This window comes from Malus sylvestris, chromosome 14 (genome assembly GCF_916048215.2).
Source record: "Malus sylvestris chromosome 14, drMalSylv7.2, whole genome shotgun sequence".
NCBI lineage: Eukaryota > Viridiplantae > Streptophyta > Magnoliopsida > Rosales > Rosaceae > Malus > Malus sylvestris.
In genome coordinates this window covers 19,008,940-19,035,824 of record NC_062273.1, presented here as the reverse complement: position 1 = coordinate 19,035,824, position 26,885 = coordinate 19,008,940, and the positions used below count along the sequence as shown (strand labels likewise).

General features: G+C 38.1%; 4 protein-coding genes and 2 non-coding genes across 6 annotated transcripts; 3 read left to right on the top strand and 3 right to left on the bottom strand.

The window, feature by feature from the left end:
• Positions 1–4,371: 4,371 nt before the first annotated feature.
• Positions 4,372–6,731, top strand: LOC126599669 (B2 protein-like). Its single transcript, XM_050266085.1, has 4 exons — positions 4,372–5,410; positions 5,598–5,698; positions 5,909–6,103; positions 6,344–6,731. Exons 1-4 carry the CDS (start codon positions 4,588–4,590, stop codon positions 6,383–6,385), a joined length of 1,161 nt encoding a protein of 386 aa, XP_050122042.1. The 5' UTR covers positions 4,372–4,587; the 3' UTR covers positions 6,386–6,731.
• Positions 6,732–8,505: 1,774 nt separating this feature from the next.
• Positions 8,506–8,577, top strand: TRNAC-GCA (transfer RNA cysteine (anticodon GCA)). The gene has a single exon. It is a non-coding gene; the product is annotated as a tRNA-Cys (tRNA).
• A 4,102-nt stretch (positions 8,578–12,679) lies between these two features.
• On the top strand, positions 12,680–13,767 carry LOC126599940 (uncharacterized). Its single transcript, XM_050266415.1, has one exon. It carries the CDS (start codon positions 12,791–12,793, stop codon positions 13,532–13,534), a length of 744 nt encoding a protein of 247 aa, XP_050122372.1. The 5' UTR covers positions 12,680–12,790; the 3' UTR covers positions 13,535–13,767.
• A 182-nt stretch (positions 13,768–13,949) lies between these two features.
• LOC126599941 (RNA polymerase II transcriptional coactivator KELP) lies at positions 13,950–15,535 on the bottom strand. Its single transcript, XM_050266416.1, has 3 exons — positions 15,175–15,535; positions 14,941–15,046; positions 13,950–14,322 (listed from the first exon to the last, which is right to left on the bottom strand). The coding sequence occupies exons 1-3, from the start codon at positions 15,460–15,462 to the stop codon at positions 14,231–14,233; spliced, it is 486 nt and encodes a 161-aa protein (XP_050122373.1). The 5' UTR covers positions 15,463–15,535; the 3' UTR covers positions 13,950–14,230.
• Positions 15,536–17,928: 2,393 nt separating this feature from the next.
• Positions 17,929–18,000, bottom strand: TRNAQ-CUG (transfer RNA glutamine (anticodon CUG)). The gene has a single exon. It is a non-coding gene; the product is annotated as a tRNA-Gln (tRNA).
• Positions 18,001–18,564: 564 nt separating this feature from the next.
• On the bottom strand, positions 18,565–20,863 carry LOC126599938 (F-box protein SKIP8-like). The gene is made up of 3 exons (XM_050266414.1): positions 20,114–20,863; positions 19,265–19,461; positions 18,565–19,072 (listed from the first exon to the last, which is right to left on the bottom strand). The coding sequence occupies exons 1-3, from the start codon at positions 20,570–20,572 to the stop codon at positions 18,820–18,822; spliced, it is 909 nt and encodes a 302-aa protein (XP_050122371.1). The 5' UTR covers positions 20,573–20,863; the 3' UTR covers positions 18,565–18,819.
• Positions 20,864–26,885: the final 6,022 nt, after the last annotated feature.

The window sequence follows — 26,885 nt, the reverse complement described above, 5'->3', positions numbered from 1 at the left end:
GCCATTATTCTATAAAATGGACTCCTTCACCATCATTAGAGAGCATTAACTCTAGCCCATCATTCATGTATTGAGGAGCGAGCCCCTATTCTATAAAAGGGACTCCCTCACCTTCAAACGCCGCAAGCCGAGCCAACCAAGGCAACATAAGCCACGAGCCGAGCAGCCTCGCAACGTGCTACTTCTAGTTGAGCGTCATTTCAGATTGAGCACTGCCTCATATCGAGCATCAGTTCAAGACAACATCTAGTTACTTCGGCCCACACATGGACTGAATTTCAAGTCTCCAGCCAAAAGACTATCTTGACTGAAGACTTGGGGGACTACTGTTTATACCATATTTAGGGCCTCGTATAAATACTCGAGAGTTTTAAATGTAATTATGTGATAAAGGAAGGGGCAAATATGTAATAAGTGAGAAGTCCTTATTCTATAAAAGGACCCCTCACCCTCACAATTAGGGGATGCCAATTCCTAGGCCCTCTCACCCTCTCTTAACGTTCTCTCTCTCAGAGCTCTCTCTCTCTCTCAAATAAATACAATCAGTGTGGACGTAGCCCAAATCTTGGTGTGAACCACGATACATCTTGTGTTATTTACATTACATGCAGATTCACGGTCGAATTTACGTTGTTCCAAGACCTCCGGTTTTGTGCATCAACAATTTTTTTCTTTTTTTTAGGAAGATGAAGAAGAAGAAGAATGAGAAAGAAGAAGAAGGAAGAAGGAGAAGAAAGGGAAGGAAGAAGGAGGAAGGAAGAAGGAGAACAAGGAGGAAGAAAAAAAAAGTTGCAGTCGGAGGAAGAAGCAGAAGAAGAAAAAAAAAGTTGCAGTTGGAGAAAGAAGGAGGAGGAAGAAGTAAAAAGAAGAAGAAGAAAAAAAAACTAAATCTGGGTACATTCAGAGGAAGAGGAAGAAGAAGAAGAAGAAGAAGAAGAAGAAGAAGAAGAAGAAGAAGAAGAAGAAGAAGAAGAAGAAGAAGGAGAATGAGGAAGAAAAAAAAAGTTACAGCCAGAGGAAGAAGAAGGAAGAAGAAAGAAAAAAAAAACGTGGATGACACGTGGCGCCTAATCATTGTCTACATGGGCACCACGTCACAATTAACGGCAGATTTAACAGTTTGACTAACGGATGTATGAAACTGTCCCAAAATTTACACTTTAAGTATGAATCTGAGACGAAAAAAACTTGATGTACTAAATGTTAAAAATCACGAAACATGAGGGTAGTAAACAATCTTTTACCCTTAATTAAATTTTAAAAAGGCACATATGTTTAATCTAAATGATATAGAAAAACCATAGGATATTCTAATTTTCCCTTTTTTATTTACACTAGAAATCGAGTGCAAATATGACTAATCGGTAAGCTTATGGTTGGGCGATTTTCCTCATCTAGCTCTTAGCTTGCAAGGGGACATCTTCCAGACAGCAATGGTTGGAGATGGAGTACTTAGGAGAAATTTTTAGGTGTTCCCGTCACCCCACATCACCATCACACTTGGTGTACCCATCCAATCAGGGGATGCCACGTTTCGCATTAAAGTGTTTGTTTAATTGATTTTCTTAAAAAATAAATCAGAAAGATTATTTAATGGGAAACGTGGCATCCCCTGATTGGATGGGTACACCAAGTGTCCATGGTGATGTGGGGTGACGGGAACACCTAAAAATTTCTCGTACTTAGAGACCGTGTTCCAGCAATAATAATTTTTTTATTCAGGTTCAGTATAATTGTACGCATATTTCAGTATTAATATAAATTAAATAATTTTTTATATTGTGATTTCTTTTTAAATTAATATAATTAAAACTAATTAATTAAAAAATTTGCCCGACCAGTATCTTCGTCAAGCATGTGTTTGTATTAAATATTTTCTTTAAATTCCTTGCCCACGACTGTTTTGTCGAGTAATTTTTTTTTATTTCCTAAAAATACAACTTTGCCAGATGAAATAGTGGAAAAAAAATCGTTGGGCAAATTGTACAATTTTTGTTATTTATGATACTATTCTAGCTTAACAATGAGTTTTAGTGACCTAATGCTATCATTGGGCAAGTTTATATTTGTCGTGTCAAATTGGTCATCACACTTGGCTCAACAAAATTATCATCAGGCAAACAATATTTGTTTGACAAAGTTTTAATATTCGTCATGCAAACATTTAGTGACGACTTTGTTCTAAAATTGGCCAACGAATTTTTGTCAGGTAAAACATTAGGCGACAAAACCTTATTTGATCCACCCAAACCCTTTTGTCTGAGGGGTATTTTCTTTAGTGCTAGATTGTCTAATCTTATTGCGGAAACCAAAAACTCAGAAATAAAATAGAGCGGGCCCTTAAATGGTACAAAACAATGGTGAAAATATTTTGCTAATTAATTGATATTTGAAAGAAAGGCACGTAAAAATGGTTCAATACATTCCACAAAACATGGAAGAGAAACAAAAGAGAAATGGATTGGAATACTACTAAATGCTCGTTTAGAAGTACTTTTAAAATGATTGAAAGATTTTAAAGAAAATATTTTTAAGTTCAAAAGTACTTTAAGTGTTTTCTGCAATAAGTAATAGTTATATGATTCTCTTAAGATTCACTTACATTTTTATTAAAGATTGGTTCAAAAAATATTTTCACAAAAATAATTTTTAAACATTTTAAAAGTACTTATAAACGAGTCTTGAGATTTTTTTAAATCACTGTTTTAATTGATCTTTGTCTGAATGTTAGAAAAAAAATAATAATAACGCAACAAAATTCGGTTGCTAAATAAAGGCTCGTGTGAAGTGACGAGGATCATTACAATTAGTTGGCCCATCAAATTTTTAATCTTTTTTTTTTTCAAACCTTAGTGTTATGTCAATCAAACATAATTATTAGACAAATACTAACCGAAGACAGAAAAAGGGAGTAAATTCACTTTCGTTCTAATGTTAATGAACAATAATGTTATTCATTAGTAAAAGTATATAAAAAAAAAAAAAAAAAAACTCTATTGATCCGAAGTAGGAGATATTTCGAACTTTCAAAACTGTTAAATCTTTATTTTTATATTTTTTTTACTAAAAATTGAATCGCTAAAAGCGTTAAAAAAATATTATACTCCAAAATACCATAAATTTTTTAAGATGTATAATGCACATAGTGACCATATGGTAAGATGACGACCGGGGCGATTTTATTCATGGACTTGGGTGGTCCTAGGACCACTTGAACGTCCAAAGAAGCGTGTGAAGACCTCCGAGGACCACCCAACAATTTGGGCAGGTGGTGGAAGAGGGAAGATCATAATGAAGTGCAACATAAGTTTTGAACCAAAAATAAAGATCTAATTTTAGACGAAGAGGAACATAAAGAATACCACCATGACTTTGTTGTTCTTGGACCATGGTTCCAATGAAGGACTTTCTCTTTCATGTTCCAATGAAGAGGAACAAAGAGAACACCTTTTTTTTTTTTTTTTTAAATTACTATAAATTCATACATCTGAAAAATATTTCGTAAGGTACTGCAAACTAATGACCACTTAAGCTTTCATCTCATGTCATCAAATTCACTGAAGCACTAAAACAAAATTTCTAATATTTTTGTATGTTACATGTAATGATAAACCAATTATACAAATATAGTTATTTTTTAAGGCAAATAGACAATCATTTATTTGTCATAATAAATTTACTTAAACCTGTCTAGTCCGTTAACCCTGCGTAAACCATGTTGAGAGTCTAGAGGCATAGGCCCTAGGCCTTAGTCCGATACCCAACTAGCATTTAGAGTACCTCGATTAAAACCATTCAATGTTAGAATTCTCAATCCATCACCAATTCTCAATCCGTCACCAGATGACAATCCACCATATCTTAGCTCCAAATGAAACCCTTCACGTGTAGAGTCTTGATTTAGACGTGTAAACCGCAAGGCCAAGTCATACATTTGATGTATACGCACACTATTACGCGTCCTCCGTGTCTATTTTCCATTTTGTCCAAGTCTTCGCTCCCAAGCAATGAACACAACTTCACTAGTATGAACTCTCCCAAATTCCACCGGACCTCCTACACCTTCTAGAAACCGCGACAAAATCCAACCCCGCTCCACTCTCACTCCTCACTTTCTCTCTCCTCCTCTCCATCTGCCACATCACCTCCCACTTCTCAACGCGTTTATGCTGTCATCACCTAACATCATCACCCAAACCTTTTAGTTCAAACTCAATAATCTCACGAAAATAAAAAGTTATTTTGTGATTTTCTTCCAATTTCGTTTCGAAAAAGTTAATTAAAAAATATTTGTATATATCTGCCTTTGACAAATCAACACGCAATCTTCAAACCCCTTTAACTCTCAGAAATTTCCTCCTCTTACGATCCCAATAGTAAATAAATTATCCCCTTTATTTAGCAATCCACTCCACACTTCTCCCCTCACATCTTCTCACCTCCCCTGTTTTTCTATCTACGCAGTCTTCTGAATCTCCATGCATACTGCATAAAATTCTAATCTTTCAATTACCCAGATCGATTTTTTCAGTGTTCTCAAAAACCCAGATCGCGATTTGTAGTTTTTAATCGAATTTTGATACAAAAATGGAGAACAACCAACAGTCGTTTTGGCAGTTCAGCGATCAGCTTCGAGTCCAAGGCTCCAATTTCGCAAATCTGAACATCAACGATTCGATTTGGAGCAATTCGTACAGCAAGAGGCCTGATGAGAGGAGGAATTTCGATATAAAGGTCGGCGGAGAAGTGAGTCCGATAGTTAATTTGACCCCGAAAGGGTCCGATTTCAACGGGTTCAACGACTCGTGGGTCGACAATCTGAAGCCGAAAGCGGCGTTTTCCGACGCCAACGGCAGTTCCAATGACGGATGGAATAGCTTCAAGCCGAAAGCTTCGGAGTTGAACAACGGATTCAACGACAACAGATGGAATAGCTTCAACCCAAAGGCTTCGGACTTCAACGACAACAGATGGAACAGCTTCAACCCAAAAGCTTCGGACTTCAACAACGCTTTCAACGACGGGTGGAAACTCGGCGGCGCTGCCGGGTCGCAGAATAGCGCCGTTGGTCTCAATGGCGGTTTCAACAAGGGGATTTACTCCAAGCCTGCAATTCACAACAACAACAACAACTTTATGAATTTGAAGCCGTACAAGAACAAGGCCCACGAGGAAGATCAGATTCATGGCGGGAAAACTGGGAAGAAGAACAACAGCAACAGCAATCCCGGTAAGAAGAAATCCGGCGGCGGCGGCGATGACAATAACAAGGATGGCAAGAGTGGCGTGGATAAGAGGTTTAAGACGCTTCCGCCGGCCGAGTCTCTGCCTAGAAATGAGACCATTGGTGGGTACATCTTTGTCTGCAACAATGATACCATGCAAGAGAATCTCAAGAGGGAGCTTTTTGGTATGCCATTCCCCTCTAATTTTTATTAATTTTTTTTCCCATCATATTTTTGCTCAATTAATTTTTTCTTTGTAGCCTAACAATATTTGGTGTTTTTTTTATTTTTCTACAAAAAAAAAGTAATTTTTTTTTAATTTTCTTTATTATTAGGTAGGGTTTGGATCTAAAAATTATTGTGAATTTGCAGGATTGCCTCCACGATATCGTGATTCAGTGAGGGCGATAACTCCGGGGTTGCCCCTGTTCCTCTACAACTACTCCACCCACCAACTCCATGGAATTTTTGAGGTTTGTATTCCTCTGCAGCTGACATCTGCCCATTGGACTTTTTATTTTTTCTTGAAGTAGTTGGAGTGGAATTTACCTGTTCTATTCAACTTTTGGCCAAACTTCTAGACGGAGGTTTATATTCTTTGTTTGGAAAAAACGTACCAACCACTAGTTTTACCCAATATTTGCTATAAAACCTAACAACCTTTCTTGCGTGTTAATGTTTAGGCTGCGAGTTTTGGAGGGACCAACTTTGATCCGTCGGCCTGGGAGGACAAGAAGTGTCCCGGCGAGTCACGCTTTCCAGCTCAGGTTCGAGTTTTTACTCGGAAAGTTTGTGAGCCACTCGAAGAGGACTCGTTCAGGCCAATTCTTCACCACTACGACGGCCCTAAATTCCGACTTGAACTTAGCGTACCCGAGGTAATGCCCACATAACCAAAACTTACTACTTGGCACATTTGTGTGATGATAACACTCTTGTTGCCAATCCATGTATTACAGTACGGGTTGACAACGATTTTATGTGTGTTTTTCGTATTAACGAATATACACGTGTTTGGATTAGTAACACCACTTCTCACCATAGAATGTTGCACATTGATTGTCGTCGGATTATATAGCGAGTTGCATGTATTAATGTATGTTTGTACAATTCTGCAGGCACTGTCTCTGTTGGATATATTTGCAGACCAAAACCCTTGAACAACAACAAAATACAAAGGCCGCACATAAAATACAAGATATGAAGTTAGTGAAGAAAAGAGAGAATAGTGAACCATAGGGCTTACTTGGCACCAAATATGGATATAGTGCGTTGAGAATCTGGGAAGAGTTTTAGAAGAATCAATCAGAAGATGGTGAATATATACATATAAAAATAGTGTGTATAATAATATAACTATATGTATAATCCTTTGCAAGGAGCCCATATATAATTATGCTTTTGTCCTTATTGTTTTTCTCTTGCAATGTATAAGCAAGTCCAGATGATGAGAACGGAATCCTTATGATGGAATATGAGGGATGGAAAGAACTTGGATTATCGAAATACTACCTGTGTTACTGCATTTTTTACTTAGCAAGATCATGTTGTTTTTAATAAATTTGAATGTAATGATTTTAATCTAGACCGTCCATTACAAATGGCTTATAAGCCTCAACATTTAAACTAAGAACACTTTGCTTCAATCCGAGCTGCACTATGATGCACTTTAATCCCCTTGATCTTTATCAGCAACATCCTTATGCTGGGACAGAACAATGACTACTCGTTAGTTTCGCGAGATGAGGCACCTAAAGCTTGTAGACACATTGACACACATTATAAGCTCATAGACACATATTAAACAAATGCGCCACTTGCCTGTTGCAACTTGCAACCAGTCCGAACCAGTGGCGAAGTCTGTAGTATGCTGCAAAGCTGACAGCCTAGAAATTTTTGGAAGAAAAATGTAGCGCGGCATTACAATTCTGTCTCTTGTCTTGAAACGTGCATAACTTGTTCAATACACGACGTTTCGTTTGCGTTTAATCGTATGTAACTACGAGCACTGCGGGAATATGCTAAAATAATAAGTCAGTTTACTCTATTGTATGGTTAGTTCTCTATATATGTTTAGGTACGGTTGTTATCGGCGACCTAGTCCTCCCTAGTTTGAGCAACATTTCAAACTTAGTATCTGTGAGTGAGTCTTTGCCTTAATAATATGTTAATTAGTTTTTTTAGTTGCGTTATGATTGAAGGTATGTAATGTCATATCTTACTTAAGAAACAATAAAGGTCTTGTACCTTATCATTTTATTATTAGTTGCGTTTACAAACTATGACATGTTCATACTTGTGTTATATCTGCTCATCATGAATGTCTATATGACGTTTCCTTTATTTGTACTGTTCGAGCCAGGATCAGTTTCATGTGTAAGGTCAGATGTACTGTTATATTCACTTTGGATCCAGAGTAAGTGTCGGCCTATCTCTAGATTGCGTTAGATGATTAAAACTTGTGAGAAATTTTCAAACCTAATATGTAAGCAACGCAAATGAAGTGGCATGGATCACATGTGACCATTAGACTTCATATATAGGCTAACCTGCTCTGATACCATGAATGAAGTTGAAATGTGAAGAGTTGCTCAATTTCTTATAAGCACTTGCATAGTTTGATCATTCACCGACATGAAACTTTTTCCTCGTATTCTCACACTCGCCCCATCTTATCCCATTTTCTTTCTCTATTCTTGAATCCTTGTTATTTCTTTAGTTGGTATCGTGAACGTTACTATGATAACGTAATTTATGTAGTATTTTGACTGGCTCTCGAGTCTCTGCTCTGGAAAAACAAAAATATTGACTCCAAAACGTGACAGAAACGATTGAATAGGCTTGGATATATTGATAGTTGATAATCCAGATTCTAAAGTCCAAAGGGGTGCGCTACCTTGAAGTTGAACGTCCAGAATGTTGATTGTTTCACGCGGGCCGGTTAATCTTTTCTATTAAATAAGACTTTTATCAAACATTATATTACATGAGTCGGTTATTATGCGTCACCTTGTCACCCGTTAATTATCGTCCAATCATATGGATTAATGTTGGTAAATTTTAGCATATTGAATTCGTAGACACAACTTCACGTTTAAGACCTTAAATTTTGTCATGGATTCTTGGAACAGATGGCTACAAATTGGAAGGCTGTCCATTTCTTCGGTGTTCATAGTCGCACGCGTCACTCTCCTCTCTCTTTTTCCTCTAGTCGGAACCAACAATAGGTCAATTAGTGGTTTTGGGTAAATAGAGTTAATTGGAACAGTTAGATCAACAAGGGTCCATAGCTCAGTGGTAGAGCATTTGACTGCAGATCAAGAGGTCACCGGTTCGAACCCGGTTGGGCCCTCCTTTGGTTTATACTTTTTTTTTTGTATTTAGTCATCATCTTTCTTTAGTTGTTTTTGCCATAATTTACAAATCAATTTACGAGAAATTGTATATTTATTAACACCAATACAAAACCTAAGACAGCATTAGGAGAAAAAGATAGTTTAAACTCCAACATACACAACACTATGTAGATGAGAAATTACAACAAATGTCATTATGATTATATCTCATGCAATCACGCGTTATGCCAATAACGCTAGAAATATCAAATTGTATATAATTGACCACAATGAGAATTCCCATCGTGAGTATGCTTTTCTCGTGTCAAACCACATTACGAATTGGAGTAAGAGGACAGTCAAGCTGCGTAGTGGACCAACCCATCCTCGTTACACTTGGGGGCACCTCTCCCTCTTATCCCCATAGTAGGATTCTCTCTCCGTCTAATTTCTCTTCCCTTCATTTCCCTCCTATTTAAACGGTATGAATTAAGCCACGTCAACATCTTATTTTGAATTTTTTATCAAGAGAAAAACACAAAAAGGAAAGTGTGAGAACAAGAGAGGGAAGGGGAGAGAATCCTACTCCCTTATCCCCAACCACCACCCTATAACTCCCACCACACTCTATACATGGCACAAACCTGGTCCCACCACACCCGTCGCACGCTTTCCACCCCACCCCTCTCTCCACATGTGACAGCTTCATCATCCTCTCAAATGTGCCCGACTCATTCAACAAAACAAAAGTTAACGAATAGCCCCTATACACAACCTATCAACAACACTTCATAACCACATATCGCACCCAAATTTTCCAAAAATTCCAAATATCTCCCCAAATTTCAACTAATTTCATCAACGGACATGCATAATTAACCCTAAACACTTAACTAATTAATCAAGTTCAACGGAAGTAGCAATGTTTATTTATAGGGTATCAAATTTCCAAACTCACCAAATTTCAAATTGACTTTGAGGAAAAAGTATGACGTCGAGTATTGTGCAAGGACTCTAAATGCGACTCGAAGGAAGCAAGCACCATTTCCTTTCGGTTGAACCGACTGGAAAAAAGTTCGAACAAACTTCGCTTGAGTTTCAACCGTGTGGTGATGAAGTTGACTGAGTTTTGAACGCCGGCTGGAAATGACAAGCACGAGACAACTTCGATTGAGTTTCGAACAGGGAGGAAGTCTGAATTTTTTTTGGAATCGTTTTCGAGAGAGTTTTGGGCAAGGGGGACAACATCTTTAAGAATGGTAATTGCTGTTGGGGAGAGGAAGAGTTTAAGTTGGAAAAAAATCGTTTTCCACCATTCAAATTATATTCAATGGACCATATTTGGTCGGCACATAAGATCTGCACTTTAGAAAAACGTGTATTTCAAAGACCTGTGGACCCGTAGGAACTGGTCCGTTTGGGTTAAGTCCAGTCCTATTTTCAAAATAATACGATCTGTTCTGCCCCGACCTTTTTTTTTTTTTCCCAAATGAGTTTGGTACAGTGTCTCTAAATTTAGGGCCTGCCCGTACCCATCCCTAATTGAATGCATTCACTTCATTGCGTTGTCGCTCCATTTACTTGGGGGACCTCAAACTCTTTACTCTTGTGTGCTCAAAACTCCTATAACAAATTTTATCTCTGTATAAAAGTACTTGAAATTGAATTGGTTATTATATTAGCATTCACTTTTACATAAGTCTCAAATTTGATTCCTCATTTTAGTTAATCAAAACTCAGGTCAAAACTGCACGTTAAATTATCGAAACTTCTCACTATTTTCCTTGTGGTACTGATACATTGAACATGTTCGTCAAATTGAAGAGCCAAACAGATGCCTATAATTTATACGGACTAAAAACCAAACACCTAACATTTGTAGGCAAATACAAATCCACAAATCAAACTCTTATTCTATTCCTTTGCCTTGGATCAACTAAAATTTGACCCTAAAATAAATAATTGGTACCAATGTCCAACATTTCACATGCAACCGTTTACGTATCCTGCATTGTGCTGAACAAAACTGTGGCATCCTTTTTTCGCTATATTGAGATATTAACGCCCTTGTAAAGTTCTGTGAAATTGCAATGGATTTTAGTTTCAACTGCCTGAACTAAATTAGGAGTGATCCCGAAAGGCTTGAGGCGAAAAACTTGCATAGAAGAGCTTCATCATCCCCTTTGAGAACCATTTGTTGCCGGAAATCGTAAATGTGTTTGACATGGTCAGTCATGCCTTCAAACAGTTTGAACTTTGGTTGAGTGAATTTGCTAGGTTTTTTAGCTTTCAGAATGTCATCAGTAAAAAAAATGACGACTTACAAATCCCTGCTTCCACGGCAAGCCCGGCATGGGTCTGTGACTTATACAGTTCACTATCTTTTCGATTTGCTTCCGTAGTTCGACAACAATATTGAGATTTGAGAGAAATTATTCGGTATCATGCACCAATTAATACAAATCTAAGGTTGTGTGGTGCAAAAAATTGATGTGGCATGTTCACATATACTGTCACATACGGTGGTGTGGTGCAAAAATGTGATCTTAGCATTATCTTAAACATATCCGTTCAAAGATGTTACTACGAATTTCAAAATAAATTTTTACTTGTTTACCTAATCTTTCTGTTAATATGTAAACTTTAAGTAGCTTCCTTATACACATGAAGGGATTAAAATTACATATTGTCAAGACAGTGAAACCTGTATAAAGGTGTCCCTGGGCTCCTGGATTGGCACACTAACTTTTTGAAAATTATAGTAAACCGTCAAATATTGACTTTTAAGTTCGAAATTTATCAAAATAAAGTTGAATGGCGTCGCCCATACAAGCTTTGTGGTGATTATGATGATAATCTCTCTCTTAAGCACCAGACCTACACTAGCAGTGGACGGAAAATGTCTCGAAAGATGTCTTCGAGATTGCGGTTTGCCTCTCACTGCAGAATGCGTTGAAGAAAAGTTAAAACATGAGTGGAACGGCTGAGGCTGCAACCGTTGTGGATCAGACTATTCATTTCTGCAAACTTGGTTGTTCACTTCGCCACTGTGCCAAATACAGCTCTGGTACTTATTACTATTCTCTTTGCATGCTTTACTCGTTTTTATTTTAAAACTTAAAGTTCATCTTGATTCTCACCAAAAGCGAATTTGAATTACATTATTGCTGATTCATTGTGAGGTTATGTTCATCTCCTCTCCCTTAATGTAGATAATATCGTTTGTTTAAAAAAAAAAAAATTGAAACTCGAAAACATGAGCTATATATCTTTAACCTAAATTTGTCTATTTATTGTTTTACCTCTTCAGCTCCAACATATAGATGAATATGTTTATGTTTTTTCATGGTATGCAGATAAACAAAAGGAGCAATGTTTGGCTACTTAAGAATGAGTAAGAACTTCTACTCAAAAATTTTCGTGTCTGATTTACAGAACTTTGTGCTAAAAATCGAAGTTGTTCATATTATAAATTACTTTGTAAATATCATCTCTGCAAACAATGAATTAAAACTAAGGTCGTTAATTCAATCAACTGTAACAAATAGATAGACAATTCGTATTGTTGTTACCATTTCCATCCATTGGTTCTTATACAATTGGATGACTAAATAATTTTAGTTTTAATTGATTTTTTGTAGACAAGATCTTTAGAGAGTGATTTATAATATAAACTGCTCTTATATAAACATGGAGGTTTATGAATAAAAAACGAAAAGTTTTGAGTAGGATCTTCTACTTATTCTTTGAGTAGTCAAAGTATTATTCAAACAAATGAAAAAGTGTGTGAATCACTACTCAAACTAATTTAATAGAAATTTAGAGCTTCTTTCGGAGATGCTAAATAGACGCACCCTTCTATTCAACCCGTGATGCTGATACATTGAACATATTTGCAAAATTGACAACCTAATTTCAAGAGATGCTACATATATTACATGTGTGTGTGTGTGTGTATTTTCCTACTATTATTTTAACTCACGACTCTACCTCTTACTCTGTTCCTTCGCCTTGGATCAACTCGAAATTTGACCCTAAAATAATTGTCCCAACGGTCCAAAATTTCACATGCATCCATTTACATATTTTGAACAAAAACACAATCTGTATCTCTTCTGACAACCCTCCAATCCAATGTTTGTCCACTAATATCTTGCCAAAAGATTCCAAAACCTTAAATATATACGGGCACTGAAATTGTGGCCATAGGTGGGAAAAATAATTTCACAAATGGGGAATTGTTCTTCTCTCAAAGGAACCACTGGGGAGTGTCCTAAATCTATTAGGGTTCTTACAGATTCTGGGGGTGTCCTAGAATTTAAAGGCCCTATACTAGCTGCTGAAATCCTCACTGGTTTTCCACGCTATGGCATTTTCCAACAAGGCAAGGCCGCCTTGCCAATGTCTGACCAAGAAACCCTTACTAGTGGCCAGTACTACCTTCTTCCACTGAAGGCAGACCAACCCTTTTGCCGAAATCGGGTTGCTGAGAAACCGGTGGCTGCAGAAGCTGAGCCTGTGGAGAAGTCATTTGGTGCAGAATCCGATTTCATGGAGAATTTGGTGAACGGGTTATCAGGTCTTGGAGTTGAAGTCCTGGAGAAGGCTGCAGAACGTGAGCCTGTGAAGATGTCATGTGGTGCAGGATCAGAAGTTGGAGTCATGGAGGCTGCTGAAGCTGAGCCAGTGAAGAAGTCATTTTGTGCAGGATCAGATTTCGTGGAGAATTTGGCGAAAGGGTCATCGGCTCTTGAGGTGCTGCCTTCTGGTGGAGACGGGGTTTGGAGGGTGAAGCTGGTGATCGAGACTAAGCAATTGGAGGAGTTATTTTCCGAAAATGGCGATGCTGGGGCGTTGATTGAGACGATGAGGATGGCTGCAAGTGGAGGCTGGGCAAGCACTCCAAAGAAGACAAAGAGCCCTTGGGGAGGAGGTGGTGGTTGGAGGAAGTCTAACTTCTCCAACTTGTTTTAAGGGTGCCTCCCACTGACCCTGGTCCTGGAAAGGACAAAGGCTGGGTCATATGAAACATCATACTTCTCTGACCCAGTATTTTTCAGATTTTTAAGGGCAAATCAATGTTTTAGAGGGCTAAAAAAACTACTTTTTGGCTTGATTGAGAACATCAATTTAGTTATTATGTTCGATTACCTTGTGAACTTTGTATTAGTATTCTGTACATATGACGAAGGCAAGGGATTTATGAACGGTTCGATGTGTATGAGTATTGCTGTCTGTGTTTTTCTTTTTTTTTTCTTTTTTTTTTCAGATAACTCCTTAATCCTCGAAAAGACGAAGGAAAAAAGCATCCTCCATTTATGTTTTACTTATTTCCTCCTAGCTTTTCTTCCTTGTTGGAATGCTTGAACTAAACAGGGGAGATAGCATATAACAATTGAACAACACACTTCATATCAGCTAGGACATTCTACTTAGGGTTTCAAAGATAAACTACAAACTTTCGGTAGATAACAGAGATCACAACAGGTTGTTTTCGTAACATGATGGGCTAATTAGAAACATGACAGCAGTATTTGAGTTCTAAACAACATATTCTGACATCAAGTGACCAATTTGAAGCCCCAAAGCCTAAGCCAAGTCATTTCATCACAACAAACAACGTAATACAGATTAAAAAGGATTTTGAAATTTCCAGATGCTATATTCTCACTAGATTCTTGACTCCATCTTACTAATGGCCTTCTCTATAGCAGGTACATTCTTCTTGAAGACTGACCATTGCTCCTCTGTCAAGCTTATTCCTGCAGACAGAAGTTTACATAAATACCACGGTAGACAAACTAAAGACCGTCACAGGTATCCATACATCCAACGCTTAAGAAATCTAGAAACAAGCAATATTTCGCTCAATTTCGGTGCAAAGGTAATCAGGGAGAAAGGGGTATGAAAAATATAAGGAAAAAAAGTGACTGAAAGCCACTCTACTGCTACCATCACTGACTGTAAACAAACAATGCACAAAACGAAGTAGAGCAATTAGCATTGGTAGTTTACTATGACCAGTTTGATACTCGGCCTCTTTCTTCATATTCCCTCACTGATCCTTTACTACCAAGTCGACGAGCAAACCCATAACTTATGTTAGCCAAAAGGAACACATTCTCGAGTCAGATTGTACAAAATGAAGCCCAGGAATGCATTCAAAAGTAATGTAAACACGAAACAAAAGCTAATCACAACACGATTACTCAATATGATGCGAAAATGATGGCATTGCATCATCCATCAACAAGTCCATACAAATGAATAGTAATTAACCTCTACAATCAGAACTTGCAGCTACAAACTCAAATCATTTCCTGATATAAATACAGAGAATTAGAAGCTGCTAATAATCGGATTAAAGTTAAGTAAATCACCTTTGGCAGTAGGAAGCTCTTTCCCATCTTTAAAGTAAAACTCCCTAATCGACACCAAATTCTTCCCCCTGAATTCCTGAAGCGTCACCTTCCTCTTTGCCGAGAGCTGCATATCACAATCATAACCCAGAAACCACGAAACCCCATTAAACAAAAACACAAAAAAATAAAAACCCAACAACAGAAAATCCATTCCATTCAAATTTTCTCCGAAAACAAACAGAAAAAGCTGACCCTGCAAATCACGAGATCGCCGTTATCATCGTACTCCCGTTCCTGTGCACCATCGGCTTCTGGGTTTTGGTCCTTCTGCGCTGCTTCTTGTTCCTTCTGATTCTGCTCGTCGAGGAAGGACTGGACGACCTGCTTGACGAACGCCTTGTATGGGGGCTTGGAGAGGTCGAGCTCCAGCTCTTGGGACGCCTGCTTCCGAATCTTGAACTCCGTCATCTCGTCCATGTCCGATTCCTCCAGGATTCTCCGCACCGTTTCCTCGATTTTCTGCTCCGTTTCGGCTTCCATTTTTAATTTTATTTTCGGTTGTGGCGCAGAAAAATCTATGAGTTTTCTTCTTTTTGGCTTAATTGGGGAAGCTCTGTGTCATTGTGGGCCCGTGTTCTTGTATATTTGGGGGTGCCGTTTTATCCGTGCGCAATGGAGTACAGTTATGCACCCACGTTTCACTATTTTACTGGTCCAAGTGTAAAAGCATTTTACTGACCTTTTTTTTTTCTTCTTCTAAACAGACGATATTTTCTACACTAAGGCGAAGGGAATGGGTTTAGCCTTACAATGAGTTAGCAATAATGTGGTTCAAATTCTCATTCGACAAAAATCGAACTAAGGCTTCTCACTTACAAGTGAAGAAGAATACTACTAGACCGTAATATTAAATGATAGCATTTTACGACTTTTTACTTTGAAGAAAAATTTGGGTAGGAACGAGTGGTCTTGTCATCAATAGGATGTCCTCACAAAAATATGAAATTAGGATAAACTGAGTGGATCATATGCTTACTTTCATCACATTGTTGTGATGTTCTCACCTCAAAGTGGTAAAAGTATTAATCTCATTTATATAAACCACATCCAAAATATGTTAGCTACTATGAAAAAAAAAGTTTTTCCTTTTTTAGGAGAGATTCTTGTGCGAGGAATCCGGAAGTTGTGAGCCATGGGATGGTGAGAGAAGAGAGTAGTGTCATTACATGAGGTAGTGGAAGAAATAAAAGTTAAAACTGGTGGGTTTGTGATAAAATGAGGTGAAAGATTTGGAGTACCTGAGGGGCAGCTGTTGAGTGGGGGATGGTGATTGGGCAGCTGTAGGTGGGATCTAGCAGCGCTGACTCTTTGGAAGAACTTTTGCGCCCAAGACCAAGAAACATTGGAATTCCACCTTCTTCCAATCCTACACAGCCACAACATCGTGTTGATACTAATGATAGCTTTAGTACAAGATCAGGAGACTTACCTACCACCGGAGGTGGGAATGATGAAGGACATAGTGGAGCTGGAGGTAGTGGTGGTGGATATGGAAACTATTATGGACCACCTCCCGAATTTATGAGCCCCTTCACTGGTGAGGCAAACTTCACGCATGCAACATAGGATGATGACCATGGCAGTAGGCGGGCAGGACCAGGAATTGGTGCCATAGGGAAGGACTATACTCGCAGAGAAAGAGGCAATGGGATTTTCTCAAGTCAAGAAGATGACTCGTTATCTAGAACTTCGGACTCTGTTGGAGTGGGAAGTAGTAACTATGGTAATACTCATAACCAACCATTTCCCTACTATTCATATCCTATTCCTGTTGGGATGGAATCGAGCGACTCATGGAAACAATCTGAGACTCAATCTTCAAATGATTTTGCTTATAGACAACGTCAACCAATCTCGGATCCATATGGGTGGCATGTTAACAATTACATGCAAAACTATTTTGGGGATTTATCATTTGATAACTACTCTTCACAATACACTCACTCTACACATAGAGATGATGAAGATAGTGAAAATTTTGAACCTCACAGGAACTCTATGTGGTACTAAGTCACTCATGTATCTTACCATGAAATGTATAAAGTGTAAAATATTGTACTAATTCATTATATATAAATGATTATGGTGTGTTTAGACTTCTTTCATTAATTACTATATGTTTTCTACACTCACAATGTTTGTCAGCTCGCTATATAATCAACTTGATAATGTTAAATCCATCATGCAATGCATTTACTTCCATTTTTTTGTGATAAACTAATAGATAATTGACTAAATAAACATCCTGCAAAGTTTCAATAAAAATTTCCAAGTTTTTCTTACAATTTCTGTGGTTTCCATGTAATTTTTATCGATATCGATATTATCCCGATATTTCCATTGATATTTCCGTATTTTCGGACTACCGATATTTCCGATATTACCGATATTTTCTTCCTTGGTTGTGATGTTCTCACCTCAAAGTGGTAAAAGTATTAATCTCATTTATATAAACCACATCCAAAATATGTTAGCTACTATGAAAAGAAAAGTTTTTCCTTTTTTAGGAGAGATTCTTGTGCGAGGAATCTGGAAGTTGTGAGCCATGGGATGGTGCGAGAAGAGAGTAGTGTCATTACATGAGGTAGTGGAAGAAATAAAAGTTAAAATTGGTGGGTTTGTGATAAAATGAGGTGAAAGATTTGGAGTACCTGAGGGGCAGCTGTTGAGTGGGGGATGGTGATTGGGCAGCTGTAGGGAATCATGATCTTCTGCAACTGAGGAAGGTGAATACGGAAGGATGGAAGATTTAAAAATGGGGAGGAGGTTATGATGAGAATTGTTGCTGTGGAGGGATGGAATTGCAGCCATGTCTTGGTGGTGGTGGTGGTGGTGGTGGTGTGAGGGAAGTGAGAGGGCTGGATAATTTCCTTCCCACTCTTTCATTTTTTGTTTTCGGACCAAAAATATTTGATATTAGAAAAAGTGGGAAAAAAAAAAGAATGGAGGTTCCACCGAGATTTGAACTCGGGTTACTAGATTCAGAGTCTAATGTCCTAACCGCTAGACCATGGAACCTCAGATGCTTCTTTACTTCACCTTATTATATTTATTCATTTACTCTGACAACTCCTTTTGCCTTCTTTTATCTTGCTTTTCGGAATCATGGTTAAATTCACCTAAACCTGACAAAATCACGCACAACAATACAACATGGTAACTCAACAGAAGCACGCACAGAAAAAATAGTGTTTCGATTGAGCTTTAATTGATCATCCTCGTTTTAAGCTGCAAAACTCGTTACTAATCAGGTCTTGACACTCAACACATATCCAGTCCATGTTTTCAACATTCACAGACCATTACAGGGAATAGGTATTAGAATTGCTTAATTTTTTTCAGTTGCATGCGTTTAAACATGAGTAAGAATCATTCCACCTCTTAACTTTCATTTTAAATTCACTAGCTCTCCTTGCTTTCTCTAATTCTAAATTCTCTCAACCTTTCATTAGCCCTTTTTTTGTTAAGAAAACATCGGATTATGGATCATCTTTCATTGACAAAGAACTGAAAAATACTAGGATGCCCCAAGACGGAAATCCTCATGTATATGCATCTCAGCGTCTCACTCGCACAAACTCATTTTCATATCCAAATAATTAATTTCGCAAAAACAAATTATGAACAATTATGATAATAGCAATAACAGAAAGAGAAAAGGAAATGGTAACCTCTTGACCAGAAAACAACCAAAACTGAGGTTGGAAAAATTGAAAGCATCTTTCCAGAGAAAATATAGCGAAAGTTAAATCGACTTTCTACTGCAATCGATACCACTATTTTCTTAAAACTAGTATTATGTTATATAATCGGTATCATCGTATCTTCCTTTCTTTGTTACCCCTGCACAATCTGCTGTTCTCCCTCTCCATCCATCACAGAGCTATGATGATGCACCATGTACCATCGCCCGTTATGGAACTCATAGACGTTAGTCACACTGAATAGCCCAGTGTCGATTTCAACAAACGTTTTCATGGTAACCCAAGCCATATCTGTCAGAACCCGGGCACACACATCTCGAATCTGAAAGTTCACCCCTTGCTCCCAATTAAATGCTAGTTGCCAACTCTGTATAACAGCATTATACCTAAATAGGAAGCAAAAACGACTTAGCTCTGGTGTCATTATAATAAGGTGCAAACTACAAACCAAAGTTTCCTTCCTTGGACGAACTTAACACGAAAGAAGAAACAAAATTTCACAATCACTTGGACGAACTTAACAGAAGAAAACAGTCATAAAGGAAATGCAGCTGTTGTACACGAATGAGGCATCTTACCCTGAAAAGAGTTCTCCAGAGGCATGAACACACTTCACATAATCTGCATTCAACCATAAACAACTCATTTCTGGAAGTGACCTTCCTCGGATATGGTTAAAGAATTCGGTATTGATATTCACAATCACTCTTGTAGCAGCGTAGTAAGCTTTCCATCCATTAACTGGTGTCACGCTATCCTGTTCCAATGTGAAGTCCTGAAAGAAAATTTGAAAACCCATAACAAAATATTCTTACAAAATGTTTTTGGTATCGGATGCCAAAAATAAAAAAAGGGGCATGGATTAGGGTTTCAAAGACGGACAAAATTGCTGCTTCCAAATTAAACTCAGCACCTGTCTCAACGAGCAATCTCTCGGGCTAAATCCCATGTTATCCATAAACCAAAACGGTCGCGCATTAGGAAGCTTAAATTGAAGGAATTTCATCATTTAAAGAATCATGCGTCCATAATATGGAGACTGAATCCAAGGATATCCATTAACCGAAACTGACACCAAAAGAAAATAAAATGGTTTAATCTTGTAATCTCTCAGGCACCCATAATGTACCAAAAGTGGCCATACAAGAGCATAATCTCATCCCACATGTCAAACCACATTCCCAAGTTAGAAAATGTATCATAAGTAACATGCAGGGACCCAATTCCATTGTTCCAATACTATAAACACAATCACAATGGATTTTCGATTGATAGAGATGCATAAAGGGTCCCAATTTTCCCACATTTTCTCGGCAACCAAACACACTAATCCCTTCAATTGGCAACCACCTTGCCTTCAAATCAAATTCCAACAAACACCCAAATTCAAATACTTCAAATGCAATTCAAATTCAGTAATCACATACCTTATGGTAAAGTGCCTTCCAAGCATTATCGTCATTGGCGGCCTTCCGCATGAGCGAATTGGTCATCGAAAGCCTACATAGGCTCGGGTAGTCCAGATAGCTAAGGGCATGCGTCGTAATCTCCGGAACCAGCTGCTCCATCATCGACGCGCCCGTCTGCCGTTCCAGTACGGCCGCCGTCGTCGTCGGCTTCTCCGTCACGTCCGTACCCGTCCCGCCGTTCAAGTGCGGCGCGCTTACGGCCCCCGAATCGGAGACCTCTTCCCGGTGACGAGCAGAGCAAGTGCAGACCTTCCCGCTTCCACTCGACGACGAGGTGGCAGAGGCAGCGCCGCCCGATTTGGGTTTGTCGGGGAGTAATCGGACGGCGAGGAGGGCAAGGAAAAAGGAGAGAAGAGTGAAAATTAGGGCTACAACGAAGGTTTGAGGAGACGAGAGAGTGAGGGAAATAATCTCCATTCATAAGACATGAAAGCTCTGCAGAACATGAAAAACCCTAGAAATCTGGTGGTGCGAGGTCCACGAAAAGGGTGTGCTCCGTCTGCTGGTGGGGGCGAAACTGCGCCGTTTTGGCTCGCCGGGTTCAGGTTTGAAAAACCCTAGAAAATTCCGAGGAGATTGAAGTTTTGCAGAGATAAAGTGTGGAAAGAGAGAAAGAGAGGTTGGTTGTGAGTTGGTGAGTCGCGAGTCGTAACGGACTGAGCTCTGGAGAATCAACTCGAACCGTGAGTACCGGGTCAAATATTAAAAGAAAATGGGAAATTTGCTATATTTAGCCCTGTGATGAAAATGGATTGGTAAGAATCAAACTATAAAATATCGATGATATCGAAAATATTGGTAGTCTAAAAACATGGAAATATAGATGAAAATATCGAGATATTATCGATATCGATAAAAATTGAATAAAAACCACGGAAATTGTAAGAAAAACTTGAAAATTTTTATTGAAACTTTGTAGGATGTTTATTTAGTCAATTATCTATTAGTTTATCACAAAAAATTGAAAGGAAATGCATTGCATGATGGATTTAACTAATTTAAGTTGATTATATAACGAGCTGGTAAACATTGTAAGTGTAGAAAATATGTAGTAACTAATTAAAGAAGTTTAAACATACCATAATCATTTATATATAATGAATTAGTACAATATTTTACACTTTATACATTGCATGGTAAAATACATGAGTGACTTAGTACCACATAGAGTTCCTATGAGGTTCAAAATTTTCACTATCTTCATCATCTCTATGTGTATAGTAAGTGCATTGTGAAGAGTAGTCATCAAATGATAAATTCCCAAAATAGTTTTGCATGTAATTGTTAACATGCCACCCATATGGATCTGAGATTGGTTAACGTTATCTATAAGCAAAATCATTTGAAGATTGACTCTCAGATTCTTTCCATGAGTCGCTCAATTCCATCCCAACAAGAATGGGATATGAAGGGTAGGGAAATGGTTGGTTATGAGTATAACCATAGTTACTACTTCCCACTCCAACAGAGTCCAAAGTTATAGATAACGAGTAATCTTCTTGACTTGACAAAATCCCCTTGCCTTTTTCTTTATAAGTATAGACCTTCTCTATGGCACCAATTCCTAGTCCTGCCCGCCTACTGCCATGGTCCTCATCCTGTGTTGCATGCATGAAGTTTGCCTCACCAGTGAAGAGGCTCATAAATCCAGGAGGTGGTCCAACATAGTTTCCATATCCACCACTACCTCCAGCTCCACTGTATCCTTTATCATTCCTACCTCCGGTGGTAGGCAAGTCTCCTAATCTTGTAGTAGAGCTATCATTAGTATCAACATGATCTTGTGGTTGTGTAGGATTGGAAGAAGGTGGAATTCCAGTGTTTCTTGGTCTTGGGCGCAAAAGTTATTCCAAAGAGTCAGTGCTGCTAGATCCAACCTCCTTATCTAATACTTTTTCTACATTTATCCCTTCATTACGTGGTTATTCAGTAACTTTGGGAGCTGGGTTACCTTCATCATCATCTAAATGAAGAGGTCTAATCCATTGATAAAGTTGGTTACCCTCTGTATCATCATCTTCAGCAACAATATCAAACACATCTCGTGGGTCACCACGGTTGACATGATCTATTTATGCTTCCTTATCTCGAATTTGAAGCTTCATATTGTAGTAGCAATAAACTAATTTTTCCAACCGACTATGAGCCAACCTATTTCTTTGCTTTGTGTGTATGAGTGCAAATGTACTCCAATTTTTTTCACAAGAAGATGAGGAAGCTGTTTGTGATAATACTTTAATTGCTAACTTTCTCACAATTGGTGCATCAGTCCCATACATGATCCACCATTCAGCTATAATGAAAAACAATGTTGATAAGCCTAATAACTCCAACAAATTCTATTATAAACTGATAATGAAATATGTTTACATTCACTAGGAGACATTTTTGTTCGAGCAGCAACTGATGTTGGTTCTCCAAAAGTTCTTCTTGCATCTTTAAACCATGTTAGCTGAATTCAATAAATCGTGTTAGTTTAATCCAACAATGTAATTATTATAATTTAAGTAATTGTGAACCTCATTTCCAAATTGGGAAACTACTGGTGATGCAGGGTCTAATTTAGAGTATACATTATGTACATCATGTATAAGGGTACCATCATTTCCAACACCCAGGTCTGTATTGGTATCGAGGATTCAAATAATATGATGTTCAAAGAAACACATACTTTAATAAGAGAAATAATACTTATGCAACTAAAGAAATGAATTGCAAATTATGACATAATTTATACATGCTGCATGCAAATCGTGGTATAATGTTTTATACCATCGGTCACCAATTATCTTTATGACCCACCTTGCACCATGTTTTCTTTCCAAGTCATCCTTCACTACGCGCATCAACTCATATATTACCCCCATAGTAGGATACACTTCTGTGTCAACGATCTGTAAAACTTTGTAAAGAGGTTCAAACACTTGGCACACATGTTCTGATTAAGTCCAAAAAGCATGATCAAGCACTATACTTTCCACCATATGACCTGCATTTGAGCGGTTTAAATTGTGGTTAGCTCAATCGTCACTAGTGAATAATTGCTTCAACCCTGCTTTCTTCTTAAGTATGTTGTCTAATGCAATATAGTTGGTGGCGAATCGAGTGGTAGCTGGACGAATAATTTCTCCTTTGCAAAATTCACGCATCTTTGCCAACAACCAACCGTGATTGTAAATATAATTTGTGATCATTCTAGCTCTTTTTACGATAGTAGCAATATTCTCTTTCTTCCTCATTGCCTCAAATATGAGATCAATACAATGTGCTGCACATGATGTCCAAAACACATTATGATGCTTCATTAACTTTTTTCCAGCTTTGACAAATGCAGAACCATTGTCGATCACGACTTAGACAACATTATGTTATCCCACCTCCATGATTACATCCCTCAATAATTTGTAAATATACTTGTAGTTCTTTATATGGTCTGAAGCATCAACAGACTTCAAAAAAATTATCTTTCCCTTGAATTATACCATGAAGTTTATGATAGACAATTTGGTTGGGCAAGTCCATTTGTCACACATGATTGTGCAACCATTAGTTTCCCACTTTGACTTCAACTTGTTAACATACTCGCCAATGTCTTTATACTCCATTTCCAAATATTTGTTTCTTACCTAATAGGGAGTGGGAGGTTGTACTCCAACACTGGCCTATTGACATCCCAATACCATATTTTTGAAATGATGTGATGATGCCTTCTCAGCAGGGACATTTTCATAGATAAAGAACTTGGTAATTAGACGCCCTATTCCCTCCTTCACATTACCTCCAGTGAAATAACTCCAAACACTTTTTTGACGTGCTTTGGATGACTTATATAAACTTGGGGTTATTGGTGGTGTTGGTTGTGATTCTTTAACACTTGCTCCCTATCTCATTTGTGCACCACCACTGTCCCGGAACCTTGTGCTCTATTAGGAATTTTATGAAGGTGTTCTCTTTCCCATGCTGACTGTTTGGAGGCACGTAATGCTTGTTTGAAACTGCGTCGTTCTTCAGGTCTCATGTCATCATCACATTCGTCCTCATCGTCATCATTATCACTGTCAACCGCTTGGTCAATGACTTCTCCTCATAGCCCAGCTCGAATATTTTCCATTCCATATGTTATCTTTTCCTTATGCTGTTTTTTATTTTTTTTAATAATGTGGTGATGAATGCCTTCACTTATAGGGGGACATTATTGCATCGTTGGACATTATTTCCTGGATCTAATCCACTAAGATGGTACTTAAGTCGTGTCACTCCGCCACTCTTCATTACCCGACCACAATATTTGCAAATTGTGTTATGTTTGTTTCCGTCTATTGGGTCTCCATGTTCCCAATCTGGATCACGTTTAGTAACTCCACTGGACATCTTAAACGTACCTATTTTCATGAAAATTAGGCAATTATTTTTTGGCCAAAAAATATAGTAGTGACGGAAACATATTAAATAGGAAGTAAAGAAAATAGGAAGTAAAATTATTCTACAGAAGAATTAAATAGGAAGTATTAAATAGGAAGTAAAGAAAATGATTGTAAGAATTTAAGTAATTATAAAAATAATATAGAATAATAAAACCTAATATTAATGAATAATAATCCAATTTGATAATAAAATATAAATAACATTAAACATATTAAAATTATTCTAGGGAATAATTATACAACATTACTTAATTACTTCAAAAAATTAACATGCAAGTATTATTTGGTTCTTAGATCACATGCACGGGTCCACACAAATTTTTTTTGTTGTTGTATAAATTACAATAATATAAATATAAGTTCGTAAACTTACGTTAAACATGGAACCCTTTGTGTAAAGGCCAAGTAGAATCTGCGTGGAGCAACAATAAAATAATAATTACACAAATGTAACAAATCTGGAACTTTTGATGTCGTACGTAGCAGGAAAACCTCGACGATCCTTTGAAGTTTGCCGTCTGTGAATAAATGAGAGAGAAAGAAGGTATTTAACATTTAATTTGGAGTGGCGCGAGCTACAGATCCATTTATTCAATTTGAAGCTCTGAAATGGCTCTGGAATGAATCTGGAATGGCTCTGAAAGGGCTAAGGGAAGAAGAAGAAACGAAAACGTGTAATAGAGGTTTTTCAATTTTCGAAGGGTCAAAAAATGTGTGATGATCTGATATTCCACCTCTGAGAATGTGAAAGAATATCATGCGTGGCACACAGTTTTGAATCTTGATGAAACCACCATTATTTTTGTCTTGTAAAAAATTGTACAAGTTGTAAAAGTTGTCAGGGTTTTGAATTATTTGGATGCTCTTTTTTTCTCACATGCCATCCACCACACACACACACACAGAGTCAGAGACTCTCACATCACACGCTACCACACATGCACACAGAGACCACACACGCACACAGAGACCTCAGTCTCTCTTTCTCTATCATTCTCTCTTCTCCCTTCTTCCTGCTCCCACACACACACATAGAGATCTCTCGATCCTTCTCTCTTCTCCCTTCTCCCACACACACGCACAGAGACCTCAGTCTCTTGATCCTTCTCCCACATGGCCTTCTGCTCTTCCCTCACCTTCCTCATCGTCTGCGTCTTTCGCCTAGTCAGTGCCGTCTCCATCTTCCGTGACCTCTACGCCCTTCACGCCCTTCGTAGTACTCCGTCAACGGCATCATCATCACCATCTAAACCTCGTCTTTCTCTCCCTTTCTCTTGGTTCAGCTAGGACTGTGGAACCCAGGAACTTTCCGGCGAGGCCATGAGTGTTGAGGAACTTTCCAAACACCTCCGACTGTTTCACGGCAAACGAAAGTTATAAAAACATTCATCTCGTCTTGTATTTCATTTTGATACCTAGATCGGAGTCTAGGGTGCTCTTTTACAGTCGGTCGGAGCTGTAGAAGCTCCGGCGTTCTTCTCCGATTCGCACCAGCCTAAAATATCGTGATATTATCGCTAATATCGCGATATTATCGATATTATCGTTAATATCATGATATTTGGACGATATTTCAGTGGATACGTGTGAAAATATCAGTGTCTCACAAAAACGATATTATCGATAATATTGAAATTTCAGACATTGCTAACTACTACTGGGTGGTTGGTGAGATGGCGGCTGAAGGTCGCTTAAAGGATTAAGGAAGCTAATTTTAGAAGCTGCTATTGCTTGGACTATCCCAGCAATGTAACGCTTCAACTCCCCATCTCCTAGCGTTGCGCTTCGTCTCACAGGTGTGCAACTTCTTGATGGCGCTCTTCCTTCCAAGTTTCTTCTTCTCACTAACCGAAGGCCACTAACTCCAACACTAGCTGCTGGAGTTTGGAATACGTCTCGTTTGAAGTCTGAGAGCTAGATGTAGAAGATCCTCGAGGTCTCAAACTCGACCCACTCCTAAGCTGTGTATCTCTTTGCGTTTCTGTCACCCAACCTCGTTCATGAGCAATTGTAGAGATATCTTTGGATTAGGTATCAGCTCCTTCATTGAATCATGTATCCAGTTGTTTCTGGGAAAGGTTGGCGAGGTACTCGTCCTTCTTCTACGACATATAAGCTAATAGAAAAAAAAATTAATTTTATCGATCATAATTTTAAAATTTTTAAGTGTACTGAATTTTGAAATTATATTTTGAACGGAATACTTAAATGTTGTTAACCACCTGGTTTCCATAATTGAAATGTGTATTCCCCAAGCCTCGACTTCCTGAAAAGGGAGCCATTCTCATGTCGTTCCTTAACCCTGA

Excerpts from the sequence above, each read along its gene's own strand:
- LOC126599941 (XM_050266416.1), bottom strand. The coding sequence starts at position 15,462 with ATGGAAGCCGAAACGGAGCAGAAAATCGAGGAAACGGTGCGGAGAATC. Across the intron at positions 15,047-15,174 it reads GCGATCTCGTGATTTGCAGG|CTCTCGGCAAAGAGGAAGGT; the intron begins GTCAGCTTTTTC and ends TGTGATATGCAG. Across the intron at positions 14,323-14,940 it reads AGAGCTTCCTACTGCCAAAG|GAATAAGCTTGACAGAGGAG; the intron begins GTGATTTACTTA and ends TTCTGTCTGCAG.
- LOC126599940 (XM_050266415.1), top strand. The coding sequence starts at position 12,791 with ATGGGGAATTGTTCTTCTCTCAAAGGAACCACTGGGGAGTGTCCTAAA.
- LOC126599669 (XM_050266085.1), top strand. The coding sequence starts at position 4,588 with ATGGAGAACAACCAACAGTCGTTTTGGCAGTTCAGCGATCAGCTTCGA. Across the intron at positions 5,411-5,597 it reads TCTCAAGAGGGAGCTTTTTG|GATTGCCTCCACGATATCGT; the intron begins GTATGCCATTCC and ends GTGAATTTGCAG. Across the intron at positions 6,104-6,343 it reads TTGAACTTAGCGTACCCGAG|GCACTGTCTCTGTTGGATAT; the intron begins GTAATGCCCACA and ends ACAATTCTGCAG.
- LOC126599938 (XM_050266414.1), bottom strand. The coding sequence starts at position 20,572 with ATGGAGATTATTTCCCTCACTCTCTCGTCTCCTCAAACCTTCGTTGTA. Across the intron at positions 19,462-20,113 it reads GGAAGGCACTTTACCATAAG|GACTTCACATTGGAACAGGA; the intron begins GTATGTGATTAC and ends ATTTTCTTTCAG. Across the intron at positions 19,073-19,264 it reads TCTGGAGAACTCTTTTCAGG|GTATAATGCTGTTATACAGA; the intron begins GTAAGATGCCTC and ends CTTCCTATTTAG.